Source organism: Anopheles bellator, chromosome 1, assembly GCF_943735745.2.
Source record: "Anopheles bellator chromosome 1, idAnoBellAS_SP24_06.2, whole genome shotgun sequence".
NCBI lineage: Eukaryota > Metazoa > Arthropoda > Insecta > Diptera > Culicidae > Anopheles > Anopheles bellator.
Window position 1 is genome coordinate 2,006,677 of NC_071285.1, and position 26,418 is coordinate 2,033,094.

Here is a 26,418-nt window from a genome sequence, read left to right on the forward strand (position 1 = left end):
GGAAGTGCCACTAGTGCATGCGACGAATAATTAATGGGTCACACACATTAGACGTTGTTCGATCGCGCCGAGCGACCTCCTGGATCGCTGGTCCGGGTGGCCACCCGCCAGTTTGCTGAATTTTATGTTGAAAATTAATGGACAACCAACTTTCTCGGGTGGTGGCGACGAAGGTCGTCTCGTCGAGCATTCGGCGCGCCACTAATGAGAAATTCCGACATACATCCTCTCTTTGTTTTATTTAGTTTCTACCAGCGACATGAGCCCTGTGAACTGAAGTCCGAAACGCTTTCATGCTGCGTGTCGGGGTCGTCCACGTCTGTGGAGCCCGTGCCCTGGGCACTTCCCGTACCAGTGATGATGATGACAAAAGTTGGCCGGCGGTTGTTAGAGCGACCACCGCCGGAAGTCTGTGAACCTTGAGCGGCCACTGCACCACCAGTCCGGCCCCACGGAAAGGACGGTTTGCCACATCCGTTTCCGTCGAGCTCGCCGCAGCAGGGTTGACCTACTACTAGTACAGCTGCTGCGCTGCGCTGCGTTCGCGATGTCCGGTCAACTCTAGTCAGCGGTCCGTCAAAAGCGGGCATCCGCCGCAATCGATACACAGAGCCCCAGCACCGTGGTGGTGAGGCGTGATGTGGCCTTCAATCATCCTCAAACAACCGTTTCGCGTTTATGGGGTGTGAATACATGATTCGAGTCGGTTCCACACACCAGCGCGAGGGTCGAGACGCTTGCCAACAACCTCATCTTGGCTACAAAAATATGTGCAGCAAAAGTTGGCAACATATTATTCTGGGATGCCCCAAACCACTGTGGTGCTGGTCTTTGACCCCGGGTCGTAGCGAACAAAGTATGCTTTAAAACGCGCTGTCAAAAGGAGCGTGAAGCTTGCCAAAGAAAATCCCAACAATAATACCCACCACCCCCCGCTGCGAAGTAGGCGATGATGAGATGCTTCGTTCGGATGGATGATGGAAAAGGACTCTTGGAACGTATTTTGTGTAAACATGTTTTGCTGCTCTCCGTACACCGGAGCATCACAGTAAGCTGTGTGAAGAAGTCTATTGTTGCCGCTGATTCTGCACGAGCACACAGCTCGTTCTCCAGCCCACAGCAGCCAGTATCCTTGACGGGCCTGGAGCGTCCCGAAAGCGAAGAAAGTTGTTTGTTTTTGAATCGGATTTTTCTTGCGATTTGCGCGAACCGGAAGCGGGTTGGCTCTCTCTCTCTCTCTCGGTATCTGTGGCAGTGTTCCAAGAAGATGTTCTGAGTGAGTGGATTGACAAGTGGGCCAAATTGGGGCAAAGTGCCAACAGCTGTGGGGTCGTCGCCGCCGCCGCCGGGTGGTGAACCCGACGAAGACGAGCCCTCCTCTCGTGCCCGAGAACCGGAAAGGTCACTGATCGGTGTGCCGAGTTCGGCTTCTGCCCCACAGCGCCGAATTTATGCCAAATATTTAATTAGAGGGTATTTCGGCTTTCCACCGAAAAGAGAACGGAGCAGGCTTATGCAATACCCGACCAGGATTCGCGTTGTAAATTATTCATTCGACGCAATTGGCCGCTCCGAGGGAAGGCCGGATAGCACCAGCCAATTTCGCGAGAATCCATGGAACGCTAAATTAATTCGCCATTTTCTATTTGCAGTTTCTCTCGTCCGGGAAAAGAATCCACCGATGGCGAGTGATTCGGCAGAGCCAACTTGGTTTTGTTTTTTCATTTCACATAAAACATATTGAAGTTTCATGAAAGTCTCCCTCGTTTTAGGAGATTGCGGAAGATTCTATTCCGAACCCGGTACGGCAAGGTGCACCGGCATCGAGGCGCTGCGGAGGATTAATTATGTCATGAAACGCCCATTACCGGAGGGGGGGCAAATGAAAGTTTTCCGGTTATTGCTGGGTCCGGCTTCGATCTAATCAATCGCCCGGGCAACCGAGAGCATCCGTCTGCGCTCCTCTGCTCCGTGCTGGTGGCTCCGGCAAATAATGCATGTAAATCCAGGTCATTCATTTAATGAACCCCTCTGTGTGCACCTGCGTGTGTGCACCTTCTTCAGACTTTCTTCGGACGGAACCTCTAACGAACGTCCCAAGAAATCGCTCTTCTGCGACTCCTTTTGTGTCGATAATAGCCTCCGGGCGGCAGAGGAGGAAACCTTCATTAGAGATTCCAAGGTTTGTTTCACCTCCGTGTCTCCGCTGGAAAAACTGTAGGAAAGATGATAAGAAAAGGATATGCGCCACTGTCAGACAGCAGGAAAAATGGCGAACCATTTGTCGTGCAGCCACACGTGCACACGGAGCGGCCAGAGAAAAAGGGGATTCAATCATCGTCTTATCGGTGGCGCTGGTAATTCGCTTATTTTAAAATCGCTTCCACAGCACAGGCCCCAATCAGCTGATGGTGCTGCTCATTACACGGGCTCTTCTTTGGGAGCCTTCCTTCCGTCGCGCGTAACATTCATCAGCTGAAACAGACTCTCTCTATCGGTCGATTAATCTATTACGAAGGCATTGAATGAAGGCTGCGTTGCTGCTGTTGCGAAAGAGACGGATTAGCGAATTGAAAACTGACACCCCACACATTGGCCAACCATCCGTCGCCCCGCGTAGTATCCGTTTCATTGTCGTTTTCTCGCGGTGGAGATAAATGCACTATCGGGAAAATGAGTATAGGACAGGAGGACATAACTAGATTTTTCTCATTTCATCATTTTCGATCATTTTCGATATCGTAAGGTATTTTGCGCCCCAAGTTATGCAACCTCCATGATAGTTGCTCAGCTATCAATCTGCAAATGTCGAATTTCTGGGCGATTTTGAAACCGATTACTTTGCACAGCATTGTTGAATCAAACTGTATTTTTTCCACAATTAAAAGAGATAGAAAAAGATTTTAATCTGTTAAAAATCTAAAAGCTTCCTCTCCGGCCATAAGCACCTTAGAAGTTTCTCTTGATTTGACTTTTCACTCTGAGCAAGCGTCCCAACAAGTGCACTGCAATCCATCATAGCAACCATAGCAGTGTATTGAGGGGAGAGTGTTGCGAGCTGCTTGAAGTGTATCTACAAAGTCATCAGAGCGGAATAAGAATCGTGGCCTCCGGTTTCCGCTAGGATCGTACTCGTCAACAGTAACTTAACAAATGCCTTCGGTTTTGGTGACATTGAGTTCTATTGGGAGTATACACGGTACATAATTTGAATAACGAGACTTTATCGGAAAACAAATTGAAAAGTTATGTCCATTTATGCGTCAGTAGATTTGTGACGTGTGTTAAACCTGGAACAAAAATTTAACTGTAAGAATGTTGGTTGAATAATGTAGTACAAGTGAAGACACTATTTGGAAAATGCAACGTAACGATTTGAAGAAAAGAAAAGTTTGTGCCCGTTTTGTTCCGCATGCATTAACAAACGACCAAAAAGGACAACAAGCCTCCGAGTTCGCCTTGTCCGTCACCATCTGGCTATTCCCTGTTCCCTTAGCTCAAATTGGCCATGAAAGGGTCATTTTATGATGACATTCCAGCGATTCAAGTGGCCGTAACACGGATGCTAACCCTACTGACAGCGCGCACCACTTTTTAATCCGTCATCCGATTTACATGAAATTGGCCACCTTTAAAAGAGGAAGGTCCTTATTTTTGAAACATAATATGCCGTCTCTTAAAATAATATACTGTGTACTGACCCACCGCCAGTTACGCGTGATACTCTAGGCAACGTTCCCGAGATTCAATTATGGTTAGCGGGAGGAAATAGGTTTTTCGTCCCGGGCACCATCCGTCGGTTACCGGTCGGTGCGGTTCTGCCCGGATTTCGGAGTGGTGCCGGGGACGACCGGCAAACCGTCAAACGTCAAATCACCGGAATACTAATCCACCGTTTCCGCTGATCATCCGCCGGTTCTCACTCGCTATCTCTCTCTCGCTCTCTCTCGTTGCAGTCAACAATGTAGATAGGCTAAAACCGCCGAAACGGGGTTTCTTCGAGACGATATTCTGCTGCTGGCGGAATGGGCGAACGAAAAGCAATCAGAGCGGGACGCCGATCGATGGATCCATCACGCCACCTCCGATCCAGGGCCAGCCCCGGTATCTGCTGCCGCAAGTCCGACCATCCGATGTGTACAAGAAGTGCATGGTGATAGACTTAGATGAAACCCTAGTTCATAGCAGTTTTAAGGTGAGTTCTCGTGGCTGGCAAGACTGGTTACAGCTCCCTGTTTGGGCGACGTAACACGGACGCGTTACTCTCTAATTCGCACCACCACCGGGGTGACTCGTGTCGCCTTTAATCCTGTCACCTAACCGAGACCGAGCGATCTGTTTTTATGCGCGCCCCCGAGTTATGAAACCGAAACGATGGATGTAAGTTTCGAATTGAGTAACGATTCCGGTCGCACCGCTGACTGTCACACTGCTGTAACCAGTCTGGCGCTGGGCAGTCTCACTGGCCACGCCAGGGGGAGAAACCCCACAAGGCGATGTTAACGACTATACCTAACCGCCGCCCGCCCCATTATCGTTCCGCAGCCAATTCCAAACGCGGATTTCATAGTGCCAGTCGAGATCGACGGAACCGTACATCAGGTGTACGTGCTGAAGCGACCACACGTCGACGAGTTCCTGAAGAAGATGGGCGAACTGTACGAGTGTGTCCTGTTTACGGCCTCGCTGGCCAAGTACGCCGATCCGGTGGCCGATCTGCTCGATCAGTAAGTAACCCGGTCTGTATGTTTTCACCCCAAGCGTGTTTTCTAATGGCTTCCCTCTCCCGATTGCAGGTGGAACGTGTTCCGGGCGCGATTATTTAGGGAATCGTGCGTCTTCCACATGGGCAACTATGTGAAAGATCTCAATAAGCTAGGGAGAGATTTACAGAAGATTGTTATTGTTGACAATTCACCTGCTAGTTATATATTTCACCCGGACAACGCAGTAAGTATCCGGTCCGGGCGGGAGGGACACAATGCGACGACGACATTTAGAGCTTCCCATCGTCGTCGTCGTCATAATTGCTTCCAATAACGCACCGAGCGAGCGAGGGTTCGCCAAACATTTACGGTGGCCCCCTTTTTTGGGGTGTTTGGTAGGGAAAATTACTCATCGTAAAATTCATTTCCAAAGCCACGCCGAAAATAGGGGAGACCCCCTCCTTTTTGTTGATGAATAACTTGCGGCGCCATAATCGGTCCGCGATGAGTCACACAATTTATGGGTCTCGGCCGGAGGACGACTGTCCCTTTGCTAACTATCTTGGGCGCCCGCCCTTTCTGATTGTTCCCCATTTTAGGTGCCAGTGAAGTCGTGGTTCGACGATGTCAACGATTCGGAGCTGCTCGATCTGATTCCACTGTTCGAGAAGCTAAGCAAAGTGGACTCTGTCTATACGGTCCTGTGCAACTCTAGCTCACAGTCCCCGCTGCCGACGTCGCTGTCCCATCACAACCAGCAGGACCTGCAGCAGCAGCAGCAGCAGCAACAGCAACAGTTACAGTCCAACTCGTCCGACGGCAACAACACGTAACATTGGCAACAAATGTTTATCAATATCGTATGATTTGCGCACGCCACGTTTCTCAGACGCAAAAACGCGGGAATCGGCCCACATACACAACCGGAACCGGAATATAACAGCCACAGCCGCCGATCGGGCGGAAGGAACGAGAGGGATGTTGTGTAGGGAAAACATTTAGCAAAAACGCGGAAAATAGCAGCATAAAAGTAGGGTAGAGCCCGGGAGCAGACGGGCTCGGAGTAACGGCGGTGTACGCGGTGACGATCGTGTACGGGATCGTTTAGTGCGTACGCGGAAATATGGAACATTAACACACGAAAACACGTACACCAGAGAGCAATCATTGTTAATTTACATTGTTATTCTTTTTTTATTATTAATAATGATAATAATATTATTTGATATACTACTACTACTACTACTACTATTACTACTACACCGATGATACACGACGCGCGCCCGCTAGGTAATGTTATTTTAAAATATTATTTTAAAACACCTTCCCTCTGAAGGCGCCCCCCGGATGCGGAGTGCGGAGGAACGGCCGCCACTAAAGAAGAAAGTAATGCTAATAATATTAATAATCATCGTCATGATAATGATACACATATTGCGTGCGTGTACAATACTTGCTACAACAATAAGATCACACGATCGATCTGATCGTCGTGTATCCCCCGGGGAGATCACCCAACACGGTAGGATGGTGATCCCGTCCGCGTCGCGTCGCGACCCACGGCAATACGTTTTCGTACTATTTGTTTTTATCTTTTTTTCTTTTAAATAATCGAGTGTACTAAAGATAATGAGCGCAGCATCCGGGATTGATAGAGGGCACGAAGCGCCGCGCCACGCAACGTATTAACCACACAACACAACCACAACAACCACCATCCATAGATAGAGCAGCAGCAGCATAGAATACCAATAGAAGAAAACGGACGAACAGGACGAGCGAGTTTTATAGTTCAATATAGCTTTTTTACGGCAAATTATAACCGAACGCGGGTAAAGGGCGGAGGACCGTGCGGCCTCGAACACGACGACGGCGGAGAGCGGAGGGACACGGAAATCTTTCTTACAAACTCTCTTCCCTTCACTTTTAGGCCCCCCTCCCGAAAAACCACCCAACACGCCGGAGACAGAATAAAGAGCGAACGATCGTGAAATAATAAATACGTGTACAGTTTTAGACCCTAACCGGCACAGCAGAGCGCGACAGGTAAGCGGAACGCTGCCCCCCCATAATTAACCTATACACGCCAAGAAGTAGTGGCTGGCCGCGCAAGCAACGCAAGAGATTGTACAGTTTTATATCGAAAAAAACCCGGCGACACAGAGAGGTGGAGAGACAAATAGGCAAAATTGGAATTGAGTGCGGGCTCTGGTCGAACTTGGTAATCAGTTTTATGAGGCACACAAGTTTTGCTTTCGACACCTTTCGACTAAATCGCGGGCGCGCAGTGATAGTGGCCACACTTCCGCCGCCCCGCCCCCCAGGAACACATATCAGTTCAGAGAGAATGTCACCCGCCCGGGGAACGTCCCAGTTCCCCAGTTCTCTCGCCTGCAATCCTGTCGCTCGCCACTTTTCTTTCGGCCGCGCGAGGAAATTGGGAAAATTAGGAAGAAACACGCAAGACTGAGGGATGCTTTTTGGCTTCAGTGCTTTTGAAATTGGCGATCGCCGATCGATCGATCGGCCGGAGGAACAATAAGCCGCGCAGACAGAGATCGTTGTACAGCTCTACCTCTTACTACTACTACTCTTTAGGGATTGAACTCTACGAACCTGTGGATAGTGGACACTAAAATTCTGAGCTTTCTACACAGACACACACACACATCCTTACTCGGTACCGTAATCCGTGTCCTCCCCGGTGTCCTGTGAACTAGCATCGCGTCCGCGGGCTTTCGTTTGGTTCAGAATCGCACATTGCAGCATCTGCTTTTATAATAACGCGTGTAGAGAGCGATCGGATAGGCGATACACCACGGAACAACTACACTGTAAGGATTGAAACAATAGGACCCCCCGTCCTCTCCCCAACAAACAAACAAACAATACCAGGCACACACAAGGGCGTAAATAAGGATCATATTTTTGTACACGTATTGTAGCGCAAAAGAACCCTTTCAGACAGACAGCCCGGCAGAGAGAGAGAGAGAGAGAGAGGACTAACCACACACACGGGAACACACACCGGAACAGTAAACTTTGGCAACCCGCGCATTCTAAGTAACTAAATTTTTAAGCAAAATATCAACCTTTTCCCTGGCCGCGCCGGAAAAGGCCGACCGATCGGAGGACAGAACCCCGCTCATTTTTACTACGTAGAGTAGTATCGGGGCGGGTCGTCGGGGATCGGGTGGCTGGCAGAAGGACTAGTCTAGTGAGAGACGCGCCGCGTGTTATCCTCAGATGGTGTCTCTGTGTGTAGTAGGCCGCGTAGTAGGCGCAATGTTGTAGCAATGCCATAGCAACACGATCGGTGGTTTGTCTGTAAAAGGGCAGGCGTCGAAAAGTAACAAAATGTGTATAAATTGTGTGGATCAAAAAGAGAAGAGCAGGGAATGGAGAAAAAAAAAACGGGAGAAACAAAATTCAAAAGTCACAGTCGCAGCATCATGTCGAAATCGTGTCGAGCGAGCGACACAGCAAAGGAGGAAGAAAAAGAAACTGTCTCGATGATAAAAGATGTTCATATATATATATATAATTATACATATAAAACACCAAAAAAAGAAAACCGCCTTTTTCCATTTTTCCTTACGTTAGTGTTTTCCTTATTTTCCCGTTTGATCACCCCTTTCTACGATCATCGCACTGTTTGACACACTCGCACCATCGTCGCGCTGCATCGTCCGGTCTCTTTCTAAGTACAGTGAAACCTCGGGTTTCAAAATCCCCGTCGATACGAAAACTTAGAGTAGTAAACGATCTTAGATTAGCGTGTGTTTGATTACAAATATTGCCTTTTTCCGAAAGCATCCGAAAAGCGGAGCAGAATGGGAAAATTGGCTAGAAAACAAAAACCATTTTCTGTACCGATAAAAGATCGTGGAGGTTTCACTGTAATCGCAGCACCTACTGCCGTCTCGTTTTCGCTGCGACCATCTCGCCACGGGTGTGCGTGAAGAGCACCGCGAAGGTGCGACACGTACAACTAGCGGTACCGGTGCGCTACCTCTCGTGCTCCTGCTACCCTATTACTTTTCTCGGTTTTTGGCGAAAACGACGCTTTCGGAACGCTCGAAACCGAATCGATCGAACCGGAATCGGATGACGCGCGCGCCCAGCCGGGGACCGGAAACGGAAAACGGGTTTCTGCCGCCGAAAGGAGAGAGACAGAACGTGGTCGCCGCGAACTCTTTCTGGCTCGCCGGCGTGAAATATTTCGCACGCAGCCGACCGGTAGACGGGCTGCGTACTTTTTCTGCTACGATAGGCTGCGTCAAGAGATGGCTGAGAGCTGCATACTTACCATAACGGACGGTTTAATTTATGGCAACGGCAAATGCAAAAACAAGAACTTTGAAAAAAAAAATCCGTAGACTGGTTGGTTTTCTTTTGTTTTCATTAAGTTTTATTTCATTTGCTTTTAATCCATTACTTCTCCCTTTCCGGGGTGTACGCAGCACCACTCAACGTAACCTAGAAGGTTCAATCTTTTTTTCCGTGATCTCTCGCGTTTTTATTTTTATCGCATTCTCCTCTTTCCGCCATACATTTTTAAGGGGTAGGGTTTACATTCGATTTTTTGTATTTTTGTTTAATTCATTGTATCACTAGAGACTTTGTGTTAAATACATTCACACACACTCCAGAGGACGACGACGACGACGACGACGATAGAACATTGTAACATTGGTTTTGCGACGGGGTTTTCCCCATTTTTCTATTCATTATATCTTTGTTGCTTGGTGGTGGTGATGTTTTGTAATGATGCGTGTGTTTGTGGTGGTGTGGCCCCTATCTCGATTCTACTATCAGTGTTTCTATCCCCCCGCCCCATCGTTTATAGTTGGGTTTCCATTACGTTTATATATTTGAACAGGACTAGAGTACTTGTAATTCATCGATCGATCCTCGCGATCTCGGTGTGCACATCGATTAACGTCGATCAAGAAAGGAGGAAGATCAAACGGGGGGATTCAGTTCCTCTCCCTATCTCTCTCTCTCTCTGGTGATGTGATGTTTGAACTGCTCTTCGCGGCAGCTTCTTTTTTTCGGGGACTGTGGTGTAGACAATATGTTTTTGGTCATTTCACTTCGTCGCCAGTCAAAATTCAAATCCATTAGAGTTCCGTCCCCCCCTCACTACCGAGTGGTGGAAGGACACACTATAACATAGAAAACTAGACAATAACGACCTTTCCCCCCCGCCGCCAGGGGGCGCACACAGCAGCGTTTTAAATATATATATATAATACACAAAAAATACACAATCAATCAGTTTTCCTTCCACCTGTGCTTTTTGTTTCATTTTTCCGGCGGCATCCACATTTAAATTCCGTTTAATGCGCGGCGCGAAAGTTACGGCTCTATCTCGCGGAGGGAATGGAATGATGAGAAAAATTTCACAGGGCAGCGGGGCGCCCTGTGAAAAAGCTACGACAGAACAGAACACACAGCAACCCGGCGAGAAGCTGATGAAGCTGTTAGTGTGCCTTGGATGGTGAGATAGCGAGTGTAGTAGTGACACCAGCAGTATTAGTAGTAGTAGTAGTGAAAGGATGAAAGAAGTCCTGCTTTGCGATGCCCGCGCTAAGGACACACGGCGGCAGCGGCGACGGTTATTTACAAAAACTAGTTGGGCGGCGGTGGCGTCACGAATGATTGTTGTTGAAGATGATTGAGTGTGTGTGGGGTGTGTTTTTTCTTCCTTTTTCTTCCCTATCATTCTACAAGAGACGGCAAAAGGGGGCCAAGAGGTGTGCTGGAGTGTGTAATGGAACACAGAGCAATAGATCGATTTAAATGGGGGGCTGGCTGGCTGTTGTTGGTTGTTGGGGGGGATAACGCGTAAATACCTAGCTACGAGCGGGGTCTCTCTCTTTAGACGGTCAACGGAGATCCTGTGATCGGAAACGCAATGCAACTGAAAATCCACTGTAGAGGAACACTTGGGACGGCCGCGATCAAAGTAAGGGCGCCTCTCTTGGGGCGATCCGCATCCGCACTCACAACAAAATGGCACCGGACAAGTGTGCTGACCCCACGCCCTTCTTTTCCGCTGCGGCGACGGCGGCTTTCCACCCAGGGAAACTGGCCGGTCGGCGGCCGACCTCTAACTACTAATATTTACAATAAACGTACAAAACACGGGAACGAATGAAAGTAACGGTGTGCTGCGGCGCTGCTAACTAGTGTGGCTGGTGCTTAGACTTCCGTCGAACGTCCAAAGTTGCCACCGCCAGCCCCGGCGGCTGCGCCGGTCGGTGGTGCTGGTGCTACCGCCGCCGCTAGGTTCGCGTTGTTAGCTCCTCCGCTAGAGGCTCCCGCACTGTTGCTGGGTGCTGTTGCCGTTAGTGCTGCCAGCGTCGTGGCGGCATCTTCGGTGCGGGAGGGTTTCCGCTCGCGACGGATAGCTCCAATACTGTTGCTGGTGCTGCTGTTGGCCGAGATGAGGGTGGTTGTCGTGGCCCCGCCCGGTGCCATGATGCTGTTGCTGGCCATCATCGAGGCTGTGGTAGGACCACCACCAGGATGGTGGTGGTGGGGATGCGGATGGCTGGTAAGCAGATGCGAGGATGCTGGCGGTTGACCCACCGAGACGATCACCCCCCCGCCGGTGGCCGATGCTGCTGCGGCCGCCACCGCCGTATGATGGTGGTGGTGTCCAGCCGCCTGCTGCTGCTGCTGCTGCTGTTGGTGGTGATGGACTTGCTGATGATAGATGGCACCCATGAGGGCAGCGGGATGCTGACCGGCATGCATTATTATCTGACCGGAGGTGTTGCTATGAGGCAGCATTCGTACTTTGATATCGCTACGTGAGCCAGTGCTTGCGGATGTTGATTGAAATGATATCGACATTCCACTATCTAATGAGCCGACACTACCGCGTCGTTGCGGTTTTTCATTGCCAACTACACGGGAAGGACACGGCGCAAGTTTTTCGAGATCGAGATCGAGAGCGATCGCGAGAGATCGCGAGTGAACAGAAACGAAAGAAAAAGAAAAAACAACGCTGTGGTGAAATGATGCTTTGCTGATGTCTCGCGTGTGAGAGATGATCGTGTGTGAATGCGGATCGCGATCGTGAAGATGTTAGAGGCAATTGCAGAAGGAGGAGCGGTGGATTAGGTGGTGGTGGTGATCGTGGTTGGTGGTGGTGGTGGCAGCAACAGAAAAAGGATGCACAGTTTTCTGGTTGTTATGTGGTGAACCCCGATTGAAACCCTGTTCCCCCTTTGTGGCCCTCTCTCCTCTCTTAAGTAATCCTTAATGTTTAATATCACAATGCACTTCTCGGGGGTGGAATGCTTGCCCCCCCCCACACTATTCGACTAATAATTTTGGCACTTTGCGTTTTTTACAACCCCGCCTAATGTAGGACTAATAATCGCCTGGTGAGCACAGGACGACGGTGCTAACTGAAAGCGGGAAAGAAACGGAACACGCGCTATTGAGAGTTTGGGGTCGAAGATCGTCTTCTTTCGAATCTTTCGAGCTACAAAAAGCAACACGTACACAGACCGCGCCTCCGGATTAGGCTGACCGGATCGAACACATGGATCAGAACGAACGGAAGATAACACGAAACGAAAGCAAGTGCCGGCGGCAGTGTTCGGCCCTCTTCCCGGCGCGATAACTCGAACATCGAAACAAACGCGCAACTTAAATGGCCTTAACGAGCGAAGCAAAACACAAAATGCAGTCCCGGGGGGCCAGGCCAACAAGCACAAGACTTGAAGCGGTTCCAAACGGAAACAAAACTGTGCAGAGATCGGTGGTGGAACGGGTAAGGAGGTGAGGTTCTGGAGGTGGCGCACGGGACAGGATGGTGGATGGTGAATTGCGACACAATCCATTCAGAAGAAGCATTGCGTGAGGACACGTCCTCGTACTAACGGCGCAGTGTGTGCTGGCGGAGAAATTCATTTTAGAAGGACTTACATTGTTCGTGCATATCGAGCAGCGAGTTGCTGAGCGCGCTGCGCTTCAGCTGCGCCTCGCCGCCACCGTGCGCGACGAGGCCACACTCGTTCGGGGACACGCCACCGACGACACCGACGCCGACTCCACCGGCACCGACTCCCGGTCCACCGACGGCACCTCCGCCGCCGCCGCCAACGTTCGCACCCTGGAACGGCACGCCGGCACACACCTCGACGTCGGCCACGCCACTGTCCCGGTTCTCGCTGTTGTTGGCCCGGGCACCCCGTGCCGACTTCTGGCGCTCCAGTTCCGCCTCGATGCGGAGCGTTTCCATCTCGTCCATCTCGCTGATCGACTCACGCAAGTCTTCCGCAAACTTGCAACGGTCGTGCTCGTTGCGCGCGTTGAACGTCACCAGCACCTTACCGTCCACCTTCTGCGACAGACGGATGCAAAATTGATAATCTACAAGCGGAACGAGGACCGATTAGGAGGACAAGGGGAACACACGACCCAACCCCAACCCCCGGCGCCTTTAACTTACTTGGCACATCCAGCAGGGTGACCACCATGCCGCACAGCGTGTAGCTGTTGCGGAACGTGTACGTCACGGAGGACTTTTTCTTGCTAAAGATCTTCGTGATCACGAGCAGATCGTTGAAGAGGAACACCTCGCGCTGGTGCACGCCCGGCCGCTCCTTCTTGTTGATGTCCGGGATCTCGTACAGCCGGCAGTAGCACACGAGCCGCCGGTGGGGCAGCGCCAGGTTCGGCTTCTTGCCCACGATCGTAGCCTGCACCTTCATCACCTGCGTCACGTGGTCCGACCCCGGCTTAAACTCGTTCGCCTTCACCCGCTCGTAGATACCGTTCAGCATGTCCCGGTCGATGTCGTGGCAGTCGTCGATACCGCGCAGGTTCTTCACGAAATCGTCGCACCGCATGCGCCGCTCCGGCTTCAGGTTGGGCGTGTGCAGGTCCGTGTTCAGCATGATGATGGCAAACGCGAGCACAAACACGGTATCGTGCGATCGGAGCCGGGCCACAATGTCGCCGTTGCACTGGCAGTAGCGCGCCGAGAACACCTCCATCAGCCGCTCGATCTTCTGCGCTTCACCCGGCATCCGGAAGTAGCCCTGGAACTTGCGCAACGCCACGTCCACCTGCATCCCGGACAGATCGAGCTCGCCGGCGAAGCAGTCCAGCACGGCCATATTGAACGGGTTCTGCAGGTTGCCCAGATACTCGCCAATCATCTGGCGCGACAGGCCCTTGCGCGAGATCAGGAAGCGAGCGACGCCCTGCGGCGTGTTCTCCAGGAAGCCCTTCCGGATGAGGTACGTAACGCCGCGCTCGGGCTTCTTGTTGAACAGATTCAGCCCCACTCGGTACTGGCGCTTGCGGATCGTCTCCGACACCTTGTAGCTGGTCGGCGTGTGGACGATCTGATCGTGCTGCTCCATCGAGTACTGGGCGGCGCTCGTGTGCGAGCTCAGGCACTCGCTCTCGATGCTGGCGATCGTCACGTTCGCACTGCTACCATTCCCACCGGTGCTGCCACCGGAGCGAGTACTCGGGGTGCCCGCAATGTCCGTGGTGGGCCCTCCGACGAGCAGATGATCCGGTGAGTGCGCCGGAAGCATCGGTATGCTGCCACTCTGGCTACTACCCGCCCCACCCTTGCTGCGTTTCGTCCACTGCGGTGAGCTGGACCGATCGGAACCGAGTTCAACGGCCCCGCCACCCCCCAGGCTGCCGGCCCCGCCCGGTACCGACGCGGATGAATCGCTCCCGGAAGACTGCACCGAGCTGAGGCTTCCGTTTTCGGCCGTCTTACACAGCCCATTCGGGCGCAGGGTACGGCTCGGTGTGTGCTGCTGCAACTGCTGGCCACCGGGGCCCGTGATACTGCTCGTTCGCTTCGGTACCTCCGGTGGCACTTTGCGGCCACCACAGCCCCCTCCACCGGTGCCAGCGCCACCGCCGACACTCGAAGCGGTGCTTCCGCTGCTTCCTCCCGAGCTGCCAATTCCGATGCCCCGAGGGCGCATGTAGATTTGTGCCGCCGTGTAGTGCGGCGTGTAGGGGCTTTGGTGGTGGTGGTGGGTCGCGCCGACCGCCGTCTGCGAGTTCCACGACAGGTTCATCGACGAGACGGTCGAGTCGAGCTGCGACGAGCTGGCCGAACTGACGCCACTCACGTTCAAGTCCTGTGACCCGTACTGGCTTTGGTATTGCTGCTGCTGCTGCTGCTGAAGGTGCTGGTGCATCGAGGGCGTGACGTTGGCCGCCGATGTGTAGCTCACGTACCCGGCCAGCTGTGCTTGCTGCTGGTGCAGGATGTTTACGTGCGGATGGGAGTACTGCTGCAACTGAGCCGAGGACCCACCGCTGCCTCCCGTCATGATCTGAGTGGGACTTTGGCTCCACGATTGGTTGATTGGGGCGGCCACGCCGGGTGCCGGTGAACCCGTCTGGCTGCGCGTGTTGGGGCTGGAATCGAGCCGTCGCTCACGTAGCGACATCGAACGGACCGGCGTTACACGGTGGTGTAAGGTCCCCGGAGGGGTCGCAGAAATGCTAAAAGAGAAGCGGAGGACCGTTAGTAACCGGATTTCGGTTGGGATTCGCCGGATGAACTTACGTTGCGCAGACACGCTGCTGGCCGACCATGGTTCCATCTTCGGTGGCGTAGATTTGGCCATCATCGACCACCAGCTGGTGGTGCTGCTGCATCATGTCCAGCTGGTCTCCCTGTGGCGGTGGCTGATGCTGCTGCTGCTGCTGTTGCTGCACCCTACGGCTCATGCGTTTCTCCGCCTTAGCCATCGCCGTGATCGAGGCAAACTTCTTCACCATCGTGTAGTGGCGGAAGGCGCGCTGAATCGTAAGGGCCGCGTTTCGTGCCTTCACTCCGCCGTACTTGCGCTCCAACAGTTCGATCTGCTTGTCCAGCAGATCCTGCGACAGTTCATACCTGAAGAGAGAGCAGAAAGGACACACGGTTACGATGTGGACAGAGACACAACTGCGCGGCGTCGATGACGCTCGCCAATTAACGCACGAATTGAGAAGAACCCGAGCCCGAACTGACGGCTGGGGACGACACTAAAATGAGCGTCGCTTCAGAAAAGGGTGTCTAAATTTAGAGCCAAATCCGACCGCGCGCTCGAAATCCGACACGGCGGCGGTGGCCATCACCTGTCACGCAAGCGAGCGAGGAGCTGGAAATATCATAAGGCAGGGACCGCGCTGTCGTGGTGACCGCTTCCTGGTTTCGAACCAACCGTTTATTAGACACCGCGACGCGGCGTCGACCATCATTAGCCGGTGCCGGGTGCTCTCTGCACGCGTCACAATCCGCTCCGACGGCAATAAGGAGTAGTTCAACAAGGATTAAATTTTACGATTTTGACGCTCTCAACGACAAGCCCGGTAGTACTGCGGCGAGGCCATTTTCCGTGCATTTTTAACTGAAATGACGCAGCACACATCCGCTTCTTTGATGAATGAAGCGTGCGCGTAACACGGTGAACGCCTTTCCGCAGGACCGTGATCAGTCATCCACAACACGCGGAATGTGGTGGCTTGGGGCACGCGAAAAGGCCCCACTGCCAATGGATAAAACATTGGGACCTCTCCCAAAGCTAGGCACATTCCGTTGCCAAATTGCTTTCATAGTGCTGCCGTAATGCGGTGCGCGGGGCCACCAAACGGTGGACCGGTGCCAATTCCATTAGAGCAAACCGGGGGCCGCACTTCTTGATGTAACAACGACGCCCGTCTGTGGGCACCAAAAGGGACCCTCAGCGCGACGACGAGGTCTTCGAACGGCAATGACCTTTTCTTCGCCGGGATTCTACGAAAATACGAAGAAAATGGAGCGTTACACCGCGTTTTTGTTTTTTGGAAACTCAAAACAAGGGAAGCCACCACGGCGGCGCGAGTTTTACTTTAAATTAATTGCGCCATAAGTCAGCATTAAATTACCGAGAACGTGTGCTTCTTTGCTTCTGAAAACCACGGTTTTTTTTTTCGGGGGAAACCTTTGGTGGAATAATCTTCAAGATATAGCCCCCGCCGGTTGTTCCGGAAACCTCGAAAGTTCCCCCTTAGGGTACGCGCGACCTACGAAGAGATAAACCACCGAAAACCCGCGCCCACCAGAAGGTAGATAGCGGGACGCAAACACACCCAGAGAACTTGGAAAACAAATCGTTCAAGGGACGCGCGCATAGTTTTGATGCGCCCTCTGGGGATTTATCGGAACTGGAAGAAGAAGTGTATCTCTTACTTAGTGGGGTCGCGTCTTTGGTACATAAATTCATAAATAGATGACACATCGCCGTGGGACGACCACCGAAGTGACGAAGTAATTTAATACAGCCGCACACGGGCCACTCGCGTTGCGACAGAACCATTGACCCTACGATTTGATCTATATATTACACCCGGTGCCTCCCCGCGGGCGCACCGGTTACGCGAGTACGCCACCGGCAACCTTAATGAAGACGGTGCCCTGCCGGTGGCCACCATATCTAGCGGGCGCGCGTTGGGGACACATGACGATTTCGAAAGAAGAAGAACGCGCAACTATAATAATAACTCGTTCGCCAAGATCTCGCCCGCGCGGGATGATATCGGGACCGGGCGATCTAAATGGCACACGGGCCTCCCCCAGCCGACTGACGATATAATTTACGTGACACACCACACAGGCCCGCCGCGGCCGGGTGCGTCCCAATTTAATTACCATACGAATTTTATCTCCAACGTGCGTCGCTTGTTGGCCACGGCGGCCATCATCATTTGCTGAGCCCCGCCGCTGGGATGACTACTACTACTATCTGCTGCTGCTGCTGCTGCCGCCGGGACGGTCGGGTTGTCCATCGGTAGCGATTGAAAGTCACCGGATTTGGCACGACGTTTCAGTCGACGGCGTCGCCGTACCACGGCCGCCATCGTATTGTCATCGTTCCGCTTCACTGGTCCCCCGGTGACGTCATCGCCGTCCACCACCACGACAGATCCTGCTGATCGTTGGTTGAGGAGGATCGCCTTCGGGCCATCCGATTCAATCGGTGTGGGGGGTTGTAGCGAAGGTAATCGGGTGAGGAACCCAATCACCGGTGATGGCGTTCCTGCTGGTGCTGCCGGTGGACCTCCGCCATTTTCGCGACACTTGCAGCAACACGAACAGACACAATCGCACTCGTCACTGCTGCCGCCCGTCGTCACTGGTGTCCCACAAATGTCACCACCGATCCCACTGTCCGCACCGTCGATCATTGTGAGATCGATGATGCTGCTGTTGTTGTGGTCGATGGCGGTGGTGATGTGACTACCGGTGACACTCTCATCGCCACCACCGCCGCCGGCGGACATCATGGCGAACAATGGTGCTGGTGGTGGTGGCGCAACAAAGCTGCTGGTTTCCGGTCGTCTTCTTCGCGTGGTTTTCGAATTTGGCGCATTGTTGTCGCGTGCACATTTCGTCCGCGGCTCCGGGACTCTCCCGGTGCTGTTGGTTTGGCGACACTTTCACAGTTCAGCCTGTATTAATCTGTGAAAACGGAAACAATTCACATAACCGCGTTCCCGGGACGCGTGCTGACTTTCACAACCACGAAGCCGAGCCGTGCGGTACGATGCGGAGACACCCGGTTAATGACAGCTCGTGGGCGACACTGAACTGCCTCAACCCACCGCCGCCTTGTATGCGGGACCGACTCCGGAACACCACCAACACAGCCACGCGTAAGAGGGGTGTTTCGGATATCGATTCCCTCTGTGTCGGATTTCTGGAAGGGCCTCGTCCTAGTCCCTCTCTCTTGACAGGATCTCCTCTCCGCACGATCAGCACGGCACGATCGTTAAAACGCAAGATCTATGCCACTTCCGTTCAGGGCCGTTTGTTTCGATCACGTTCGAGAAATGGAACACACCGTCACGTCACGTCCACAGTCAACCTGTACGTCCGACCTGGATCTGCCCGAATTGGGACTGGGGCAGGTTTTTCTGCCTCTCGAGGAAAGGGCCAGTTCTAGAAGGTACAGCAGCGCCCATATGCGCTTATCGATGTGAACTTGACGCGAAACGCGTGTTGGTATGCGCGAAGGGTATTATCTTCTGTTAACTGGGCGCGGGGCGGTGATAAGAAAAAAACGCGCACCTCGCAAAAACACAACATTCGATAGCAAAACGGGGCCTCTCCTAATGACAGAGCAGAGTGGAGCGGTTCTAATGTGCCAACCCGGTGATTCACGCACACTTATCGATCTTCTTATCGCATTCGGCTCGGTGTTGGGGCTTAGCGTGACCGCCGTTTATCATTCGCGCTGGAGACATTCCTTCGCAGTCACCTCAGCCACAGGACGGGGCCAACCTGTTAGAGGTCAGGTGTGACGCGTGAGATAAGCGCACTGGAAACACGCTAGAGGAGCCACCTTCCTATCGCGCGGCAGGTGATAAAGGGGGCGTACGTGTTTTTATGCTGTTGCAGTTCCTAAATTGCGAAACATTCTGCTGTTCAGATTACGACGACCCCCGGGGGGCGCCCTTAGATGCTGTTAGTGTCCCATCCAAAGGGCCCCACCAAGAAAGATGCCTGTTCACACATATTTACATAAGCTCCGGGGCGTTACCTAAGTTCTCGTTTGCCACGCCAGAAAAAGGTTCTCATACACCTCTCTCGACCAGAGGGGGGTTATGCAACATCGGTCGGTGTCGGTGAACTGAAGAGTTTCGCAAATCTAACCACTTCTCACGCGATCATCAAACCATACACAACAGACGGTGCGCGCGGTTCCCACCGCAGAGAACTGCCGATCGTCACATCGTTGCCGCAAGAATATGTCCGACCGATCAACACGTATATGCAACCGCGGAGAGCGCAGAAAATAAATCCAGGCCACAGAGTGCGGCGGCGCGCGCACGCGTTAATTAAATCAGAGAAGAGCGCCATTTAAATTGCACTTTTAATTGAATTTCTGGCCAAAGATGAGCGCGCGGCGCGGTCATTTTCGCGTGAAAGCGAAAGAAAAGGCGCCGGCCAGGCGAGTTAAGCAAAAAGGATCATTTTTTGCGCCGAAGCGCTGAATTCCACAAAACGAAACATACGGACCAAATGGTCCTTATCGGTGGCGATCGGCGGACGCCAAACAAGCGTTCGTTAGTCATCGTTAGCATTTCAGGTTCGTGGGGCGCCAGAAAGTTCGGGGGGCCACCACTTGCTGAAAGTGCACTACAACAAACCCCGATTGTTTACGCGACAGAGAGCGAGATACGAGTGGTTCCCCCGTCCGTGAGTCGATCGTTTCTCGGTGAAACAGATTATTTGTTTATCTTGTTCTTCTTGTTGCTCCACATCCGCACTGGTTTGGCTGGCTGGCAGATTCCCATTTCCTTCGCTTGTTTTTGGGGGGCACAGCCCGATTCGATCCAGTCCAGTGTACGCAGCAGTCCCTTTATGCGAAACACTTGTGCGGCTCTCCGCTTCGTCGTCGTCGTGATTCGAGACCTAAAACGAGACGCGGGTCCGGATCGTTTCACACGCTCTCAACATGTGCTGCAGCATCCTGTGTGCCTATGTGTGCCCCGGAAGATCTCCGTTTCCGGCGGGCTTCGCTTCTTTTCGGCCCTTCTTCCCTCTTGCCGATTTTGTGACTCTCTGCGTTGAACCGGAAGCTGCGAGACGAGAAAAAAGGATCCTTTTTCGGACCTTTTCTTCCATCACACGGCGGCCACGTACACACAACCGGAAACAATCGAACATAAAACTGCAATCTGGCCAACGGAGCACGATTTGCGCGTCTCGAGAGGGCCACTCCGCCACCGCCCCCAGCACACTTGTCACGCGCGCACCTAGCGAACGGAACCATAAAGCACGGCTGGAATCACGCGAACCTTCGTCGACGCGAAACACGCAAACCGTAAAAACGAATGTTCCCCGGAAGAACCGGAACATGGCCGGAACACGGGCCGCAGCTGGTTGGCAGGCTGGCCGGTGGGTTGTGATCGATCGTGTGTGCACGCAAAAAATCACGCTACGGCCTACAACACTCACGGCCGGTCGAGCGCGGCGCGCGCGGCAGCGGTCCTAATAGCGAACCGTCGGACGTTGAACGAGAACTGAAGCACAACCTGCTGCCGCTGGCCGCTTGTTGTGGCAGGCGGCGCATGTGGAACAACAACGGCCTGGCCTCCCCCTACACGCTCGCTTTGTCATCATCACTTGTGCGCTGCGCGTTATGGCCAACGGTGGAATGCGCGAGGCCCGTCCGTCCGTCCGTCCGCCCGGGTACTTGTGCGCGTTTCGCCGCGGGTTTAGTATATAGAGCGCGCGTGTGTTGCGCCGTGCCCGGTGGTGGCCACCCAAGGTTCACTACGAGCGCGCTGGGTGGTGGTGTAGTATACGTGCGGCACTTTAACTCTCTCTTTCGCGGCCGCCCGCTGTCTCTTTCGACGCGATGCACCCTCGCGGCTCAACCTCCAAATCTTGACGCGGAGAGTCGCACCAGTAGCAATGTCTACTACGATCATAAATCGTTTTTCGGGGGGCCATTTTTGTTTATTGCAGGAACATCCTCCAGAATACCCGTTCTCACGCCGTCGGCTGGCCTCCTCCCTTCCGAAACGGATGCAATCCGGCTCTGCCGCTGGAGAGTGTCATAAAAGCCTCCTCCTCTCTCATCGCGTTTCTCCCGAAACGGGTATGTAAACAACATTTTACGATTCCAAAAGGGCCAAAGATCACTTAATAAAATTAGTACTTCTCGCTTGCGGATGTCTTCTCGGATGCACCGGAGGGGGAACACAGGGTTCTGAAATCCACAAATTATGCTTTAGCTTCGTTGGCTCAGATACAGGAGGTTATAAATACCCGACGATGCGCGCGCTTCCGTATGGATGCTATTAAGAACTTCGTGGGAAACAATTCACTCTTCCGAGCCTTCTTCCGTTTTGGGTACCGATTCGCTCCTTGACACTTGGCGATGGGCTCTTTGATCCTGTTCGACGCGCTTCCCTTTCACAGGGTGACGACGACCGACCGAGGCTTGTACTAAACTACACACAGGGTGGTAGCGAGGTTCATTAAAAGCAAAAGGCGAACGGAGATTGGAAATTGCTTTTCCTTAGTACCAATAAACCCGCCGGCCGGCCGGCCAACAGAAGGAGAGAGTATTGACACCGAAGAAAGTTGTGCATAATTGAACAGGGCGCGAGGAAGCAAACGTTTTATGATCACACCCTGTGCACCCATCCAATTAGCGGCCGGGTGTGCTGCGCGCGGCCGGTGCATGCGTGGGGGCCACTTTATTTACTTTCCAGCCGGTGCCGCTGTGTGTCAAACGCTACCAATAAAATGGAACCGATACCCTCCTGCGCCCACCAGCCAGCCAGCCAGCAAGAGTTAATCGCCAATTCGATCGAGCATTATGTACTCCTCCCTTAGGCGTAGGCAGAGAGACCCGGGATGGTGGCAATCCACCTCCCGAGAGCCGGGAACGCGCTGTGTCTACCGAAATAAAAGTAAAAAGAGTTACATCTAATGGATGTTAATTTCTTTCAATAAACACGAACCGGGCACGGTGGTGACTCTGCAGGCGGGTCTTTTGTCTCCCCTCTAAAAACACCGGAAGGTGTTCTTTTTTTTGGTTCTCCGTTGAGTGGTGGTGGTTGGCACATCTTCCAATTCTCGCTCTGTCGCATTTTGTGACCTCCAAAAGGGGCCGCGTGAAGTTCAGTGTGCTTTCCCCGAATCCGAGCTCTGCTCAGCGAACTGTCACGGCGCGTCGTGGCGACCTTCGCGGTGAATGTGGATGCGAAGGCGAGACGATATCTCTCCGCTGTCCGCGAGGTTTCGCGTCGTGGCGGAAAAATGTGATAAATTTTTCATGACCACCTGGTAAGTGGCCACGCCAGTGTATCCTGTGGCCCGCGCGTGTTGCTGGTGGGCATTCGTTCAACCTTCCAGCGCGCCGGACCGGCCGACGGATGAACGAATGTCACACTCTGAAGCAACACCACCACGGTACAAGCGGGGCGCACACACCGAAGAACCTTGGACGGCGCGGCTTGTGTGGGTCACCCCGATATCTGTGTCAAAAAATTGGCACACACCACACCAATCGTTTGCTCATCTGTCAAACCCGGAGCATTCTGTTGTGCCCTTTGACCCCCGGAAACGATTCATGGCCATTACGCCTAGTGTTGCTAGTTCTTCCTCTGATAAGACACAGTACACTTAATTACCTTTAATCGGGGGCCCGAGCGTTGAGCAATTGCTGCTTGTTGTTCCACCGCCAGGAATCGCACTGTAATTAGAACAAGTGCAGCGACAACGACCACAACGACGCCACTTCGGGCGCTCTCTCGCTCTGTTTGCACAACGGCACACTTAAAACGGCGGACGACTACCGGGTTGCTACCTCGTGGTGCTGAAGTAGAACCCCTTCTGCACTGTCTCTGTTCGGTGGTCAGCGGCGAGGCCACGTTTGCAGAATAATGTGATGTGACTTTTCGCTTGAGCTAACGCGCGATCGCGACACCGCAATCTGGAGCACACTCTGTACCAAGAAGACACGACACAAGGCACTTGGGGGACTGAGAAGAACACACTCTTCTTGACGACGAGGGACACCGATCACGAATGAATCCGGACAGAGTTTAGCACCTCACGATGGCACATACTCACACGAGAGGACCTTCCGCGTCCCGATCTCTCGATCCACACGGAGGAGAACCCACACCAACAGAGGCGCGCGTCGTTATCACACATCACCACTGAAACAGTGATTGGAGCTCGTGTGCCAAATTTCAATGCCCGGAGACGGAGCGACCGAGAGTCCGGAACGGGCCCACCACCAGCTGCCTCTATCGAGGGTCGAGGTTCGGATTTTTTGCGTGTTAAAAACAAAAGCACACATTTCATTATCAGTGTACACAACAACCACAGAGAAGCCGGCCGGAATGGCAAAAGCGTGTCCGTCGCCACCGGTGCAGGTGTGTGCCGCCAGCCGCTAGATATCGCCCCCGAAGAATCTGACTGGCGTGATCTCTTCCGGGTGTTTAAGTGAGCGGACGGAGCGACGGATTCCAGAACCGGTAACACCCGTCGAGAGAGAAAGTGGAAAGAGCGTCGCTTGGTTGCGAAGAATAATTTTAATTTAAAGTCCATTGTTCGTACTTCGGAACGATCGCGCCACCCAGACACGACACTCTCACTGTTCGCGGAAAAACAATAGAACAAAGGTGACAGTTTTGCAGTTGCCCTCCGCGTTGTTGTTGTCTGGTCTGCGCCCGAGGGGCAGCGTTTCGTGGAAGGCGACTTCGTGGTGACACAGCACAGCGGTGATAAATTACAGGCCACAGCTAGGTACTGAGAATTCCATTGAATGCTGCCACCGGACTTTACATGCGTGTACCTTAATTAATGTCCATTGTGCGGTGGGTACCAAATTGCGAAAAAGGTGGCCAAAAACGACAGAACTCAAACACTCTCGCAATCCCATTTTGTAGATCTCACCACAGGCCAGAAGGATGTTCCGATAATTACAACTCGATTGGATGATGGCCTAAGGAAGACCCTGCGATTCGTGCAGGCCGTTAGCAGTGTGCCTAATGCGGCATTAACTCTGCTGCTGCTGCGGCCATCGTCCGTCCTACAGGATCTAATCTAATATCCAGTCATTGTGCGCCATCATAATGGCCGCCGACTCAATTAAGCTACAGCTTCCCGCTATCTTCTTCGCAAATATTAACTGTAAACGGACCCCCTTTCCGGGGGCCGGCCACGGGATGCGCTTATCGGAAGTGGTGATGGTACTTACGCATTTTGCACACGTGTCCGCTTCAGCACGTCGCCATTGCTCCGGATGGAGCCCTTCTTGTGGAGCGTTGGCGTCGCGGCGATGTTCTGGTGGGAGCCATGGTGGTGGTAGCCGTTACCGTTGCCGTTGCCGGTGGCCACGGCCGAGTGCAGGTGATAGGTGAGCTGCTGGGGTGACACGTAGTGGGTCGTCGTCGCCGGCAATCCGGTGGTCCCCATCACCTGATGGTGGTGGGGCTGCTGGTGCACGTAGACGTAGCTGGCCGCAGACCCAGTACCGCCACCGCCGGGCATTCCGCAAAGGCTGCTGCTGCTGGCCCCGCTGGCCAGCAGCCCATTGTTGCTGCTGACCGCCGGATGATGATGGTGCGTGGAGTAGATCTGCGATGGGCGATCGATTTTCTGTGGAAAACTGTGGAGCGGGACATGCGGCGGAAGGCGACCGAAACGTGAGAGTTGAACGTAAAAAGGATGCGGAAAAGAGAGAGAAGAGAGAAAGAGAGAGAGAACAGTGATTAAAAATGGTGGAACAAACGGAAAAAGGTCTACGAAACGAAAAGGAACGCCAGGAACACGGTCAGTTTCGTGTGAAATCCAAGGCAAGGATGGCAGATGTTTCGAGTCTGCGGATTGAAGGTCCTTTTGTGCGGGGACACAGGTAACGCAAGAGGAGCATTTACAACCATACAACACAGTACAGGGGTATTGGTCTTAAGAGAGAGAGAGCGAGAGATAGGACACAATGACTAAAGCACACAACAAATGCAACGTAAGTTAAATCAAAACTCGTGCAGTGGAAGAAATAGAAACGACGAAAAGGGACATTCCTTGGACAGAAAACTGAATCTACTCAGAGGATACACCACACGGTTGTCGAATTGATTTGGCCATTTTTTGGCGTGGAAAGGGACACGCAAAAAGGTAGCAACAGGACCTCAAGGTCCCAGACAAAGTTGGGAACGAAAGGTGAGTTGAGAAGAAAGTTGGAAGGAAACAACAACAGAGCCCTCCGGGTGGACGGAGCTGAACAAAACGGGATCAAGAACAGGGTCGGGGCAGGCGAAACAATAGAGACGAAATGGGTTTCGAATCGACTAAAGGAGCTCTGTGTTACTAAATGATCCTCGATGATCGCGTCGGAAAGTAGCGCCTGGAAAAGTGTGAGACACGAAAAGTGCGAAATGTTCACGTGTTAGTTGTTGTTAATCAATGTTCGAATGTTTATTTTCAGGTTCGGGGAATCACTTCGCTTGATGACCGTATGTTGTACAACAACCTTATGTTTTGCCAAGAGAACCGCGGACATTTATTGTGGCGTGTGAGAATGGAAACTTTCGCACATTGACCGACGCTGCCGAGGGAAACATTTCGCAAAAAGGATCCGTTCTGTGCGCGCCCCTTGGGAAGGAAGTTTGTTCGAACAGAACTAGTTCCGGACTAGTTTGGTGAAGGACGCTCTGCTTGGCGGCCCTAAACGAAAGCGCTTCCGGCGAGACAAAGAAAATGAGGATTTCGAAAACTTGTCCACACAGAATCACGGGCTCCCTTTTCTGTCTCTGGAGGGGATAAATCTTTGTTCGGGGTTGTTATCTGCAAAGATTTCTTTGCCCCCCCAGAGTTCCCTGGGGGTTCTTGTGTTGAACCGCGGCGCGTCAGTCAGAAAGCACCAGAGAAAGCGAGTAAAAGTTGGTAAGATTAAATTTTCTCACACTTCCGGTCGGGTTCCTCGATCGATACACCAGGGGGTCAGCCACGCGCCATACGCGCGCGCGCGTCCGTCAAATGGCCATCGACGGGTGGTAGCGACCACCAAATGCTGCTACTACTGTGCTGGAAACAGCGAGAGTATCCTTCCGAGAAAACCCGTCCGGAGCGCGTCGGCAGAAGAAGGATGACCAAAAGCAGGAGGATAATAAATGAATCTCTGTTTGCAGCAGCTGTGTGCTCGGAGTT

At 52.8% G+C, this 26,418-nt stretch overlaps 2 protein-coding genes across 4 annotated transcripts in view; one reads left to right on the top strand and one right to left on the bottom strand.

Annotated features, from left to right (window-relative positions):
- The window catches only part of LOC131211804 (phosphatase Herzog), a 29,769-nt gene extending 22,723 nt beyond the window's left edge, over positions 1-7,046 (top strand). For all 3 annotated transcript variants that reach the window (XM_058205439.1, XM_058205430.1, XM_058205447.1), the window contains exons 3-6: positions 3,957-4,195; positions 4,546-4,727; positions 4,797-4,950; positions 5,306-7,046. In XM_058205439.1, coding sequence (XP_058061422.1) covers positions 3,957-4,195; positions 4,546-4,727; positions 4,797-4,950; positions 5,306-5,539 — 809 coding nt within the window. In that variant the 3' untranslated portion in view covers positions 5,540-7,046. The remainder of the gene's footprint in view (positions 1-3,956; positions 4,196-4,545; positions 4,728-4,796; positions 4,951-5,305) is intronic.
- A 3,867-nt stretch (positions 7,047-10,913) lies between these two features.
- Positions 10,914-26,418, bottom strand: part of LOC131206510 (uncharacterized) — a 38,484-nt gene continuing 22,979 nt past the window's right edge. Inside the window, exons 2-7 of the mRNA XM_058199088.1 lie at positions 24,467-24,877; positions 15,280-15,612; positions 13,180-15,215; positions 12,840-13,100; positions 12,654-12,791; positions 10,914-11,623 (exon numbers count right to left, since the gene is read on the bottom strand). Coding sequence (XP_058055071.1) covers positions 10,914-11,623; positions 12,654-12,791; positions 12,840-13,100; positions 13,180-15,215; positions 15,280-15,612; positions 24,467-24,877 — 3,889 coding nt within the window. The remainder of the gene's footprint in view (positions 11,624-12,653; positions 12,792-12,839; positions 13,101-13,179; positions 15,216-15,279; positions 15,613-24,466; positions 24,878-26,418) is intronic.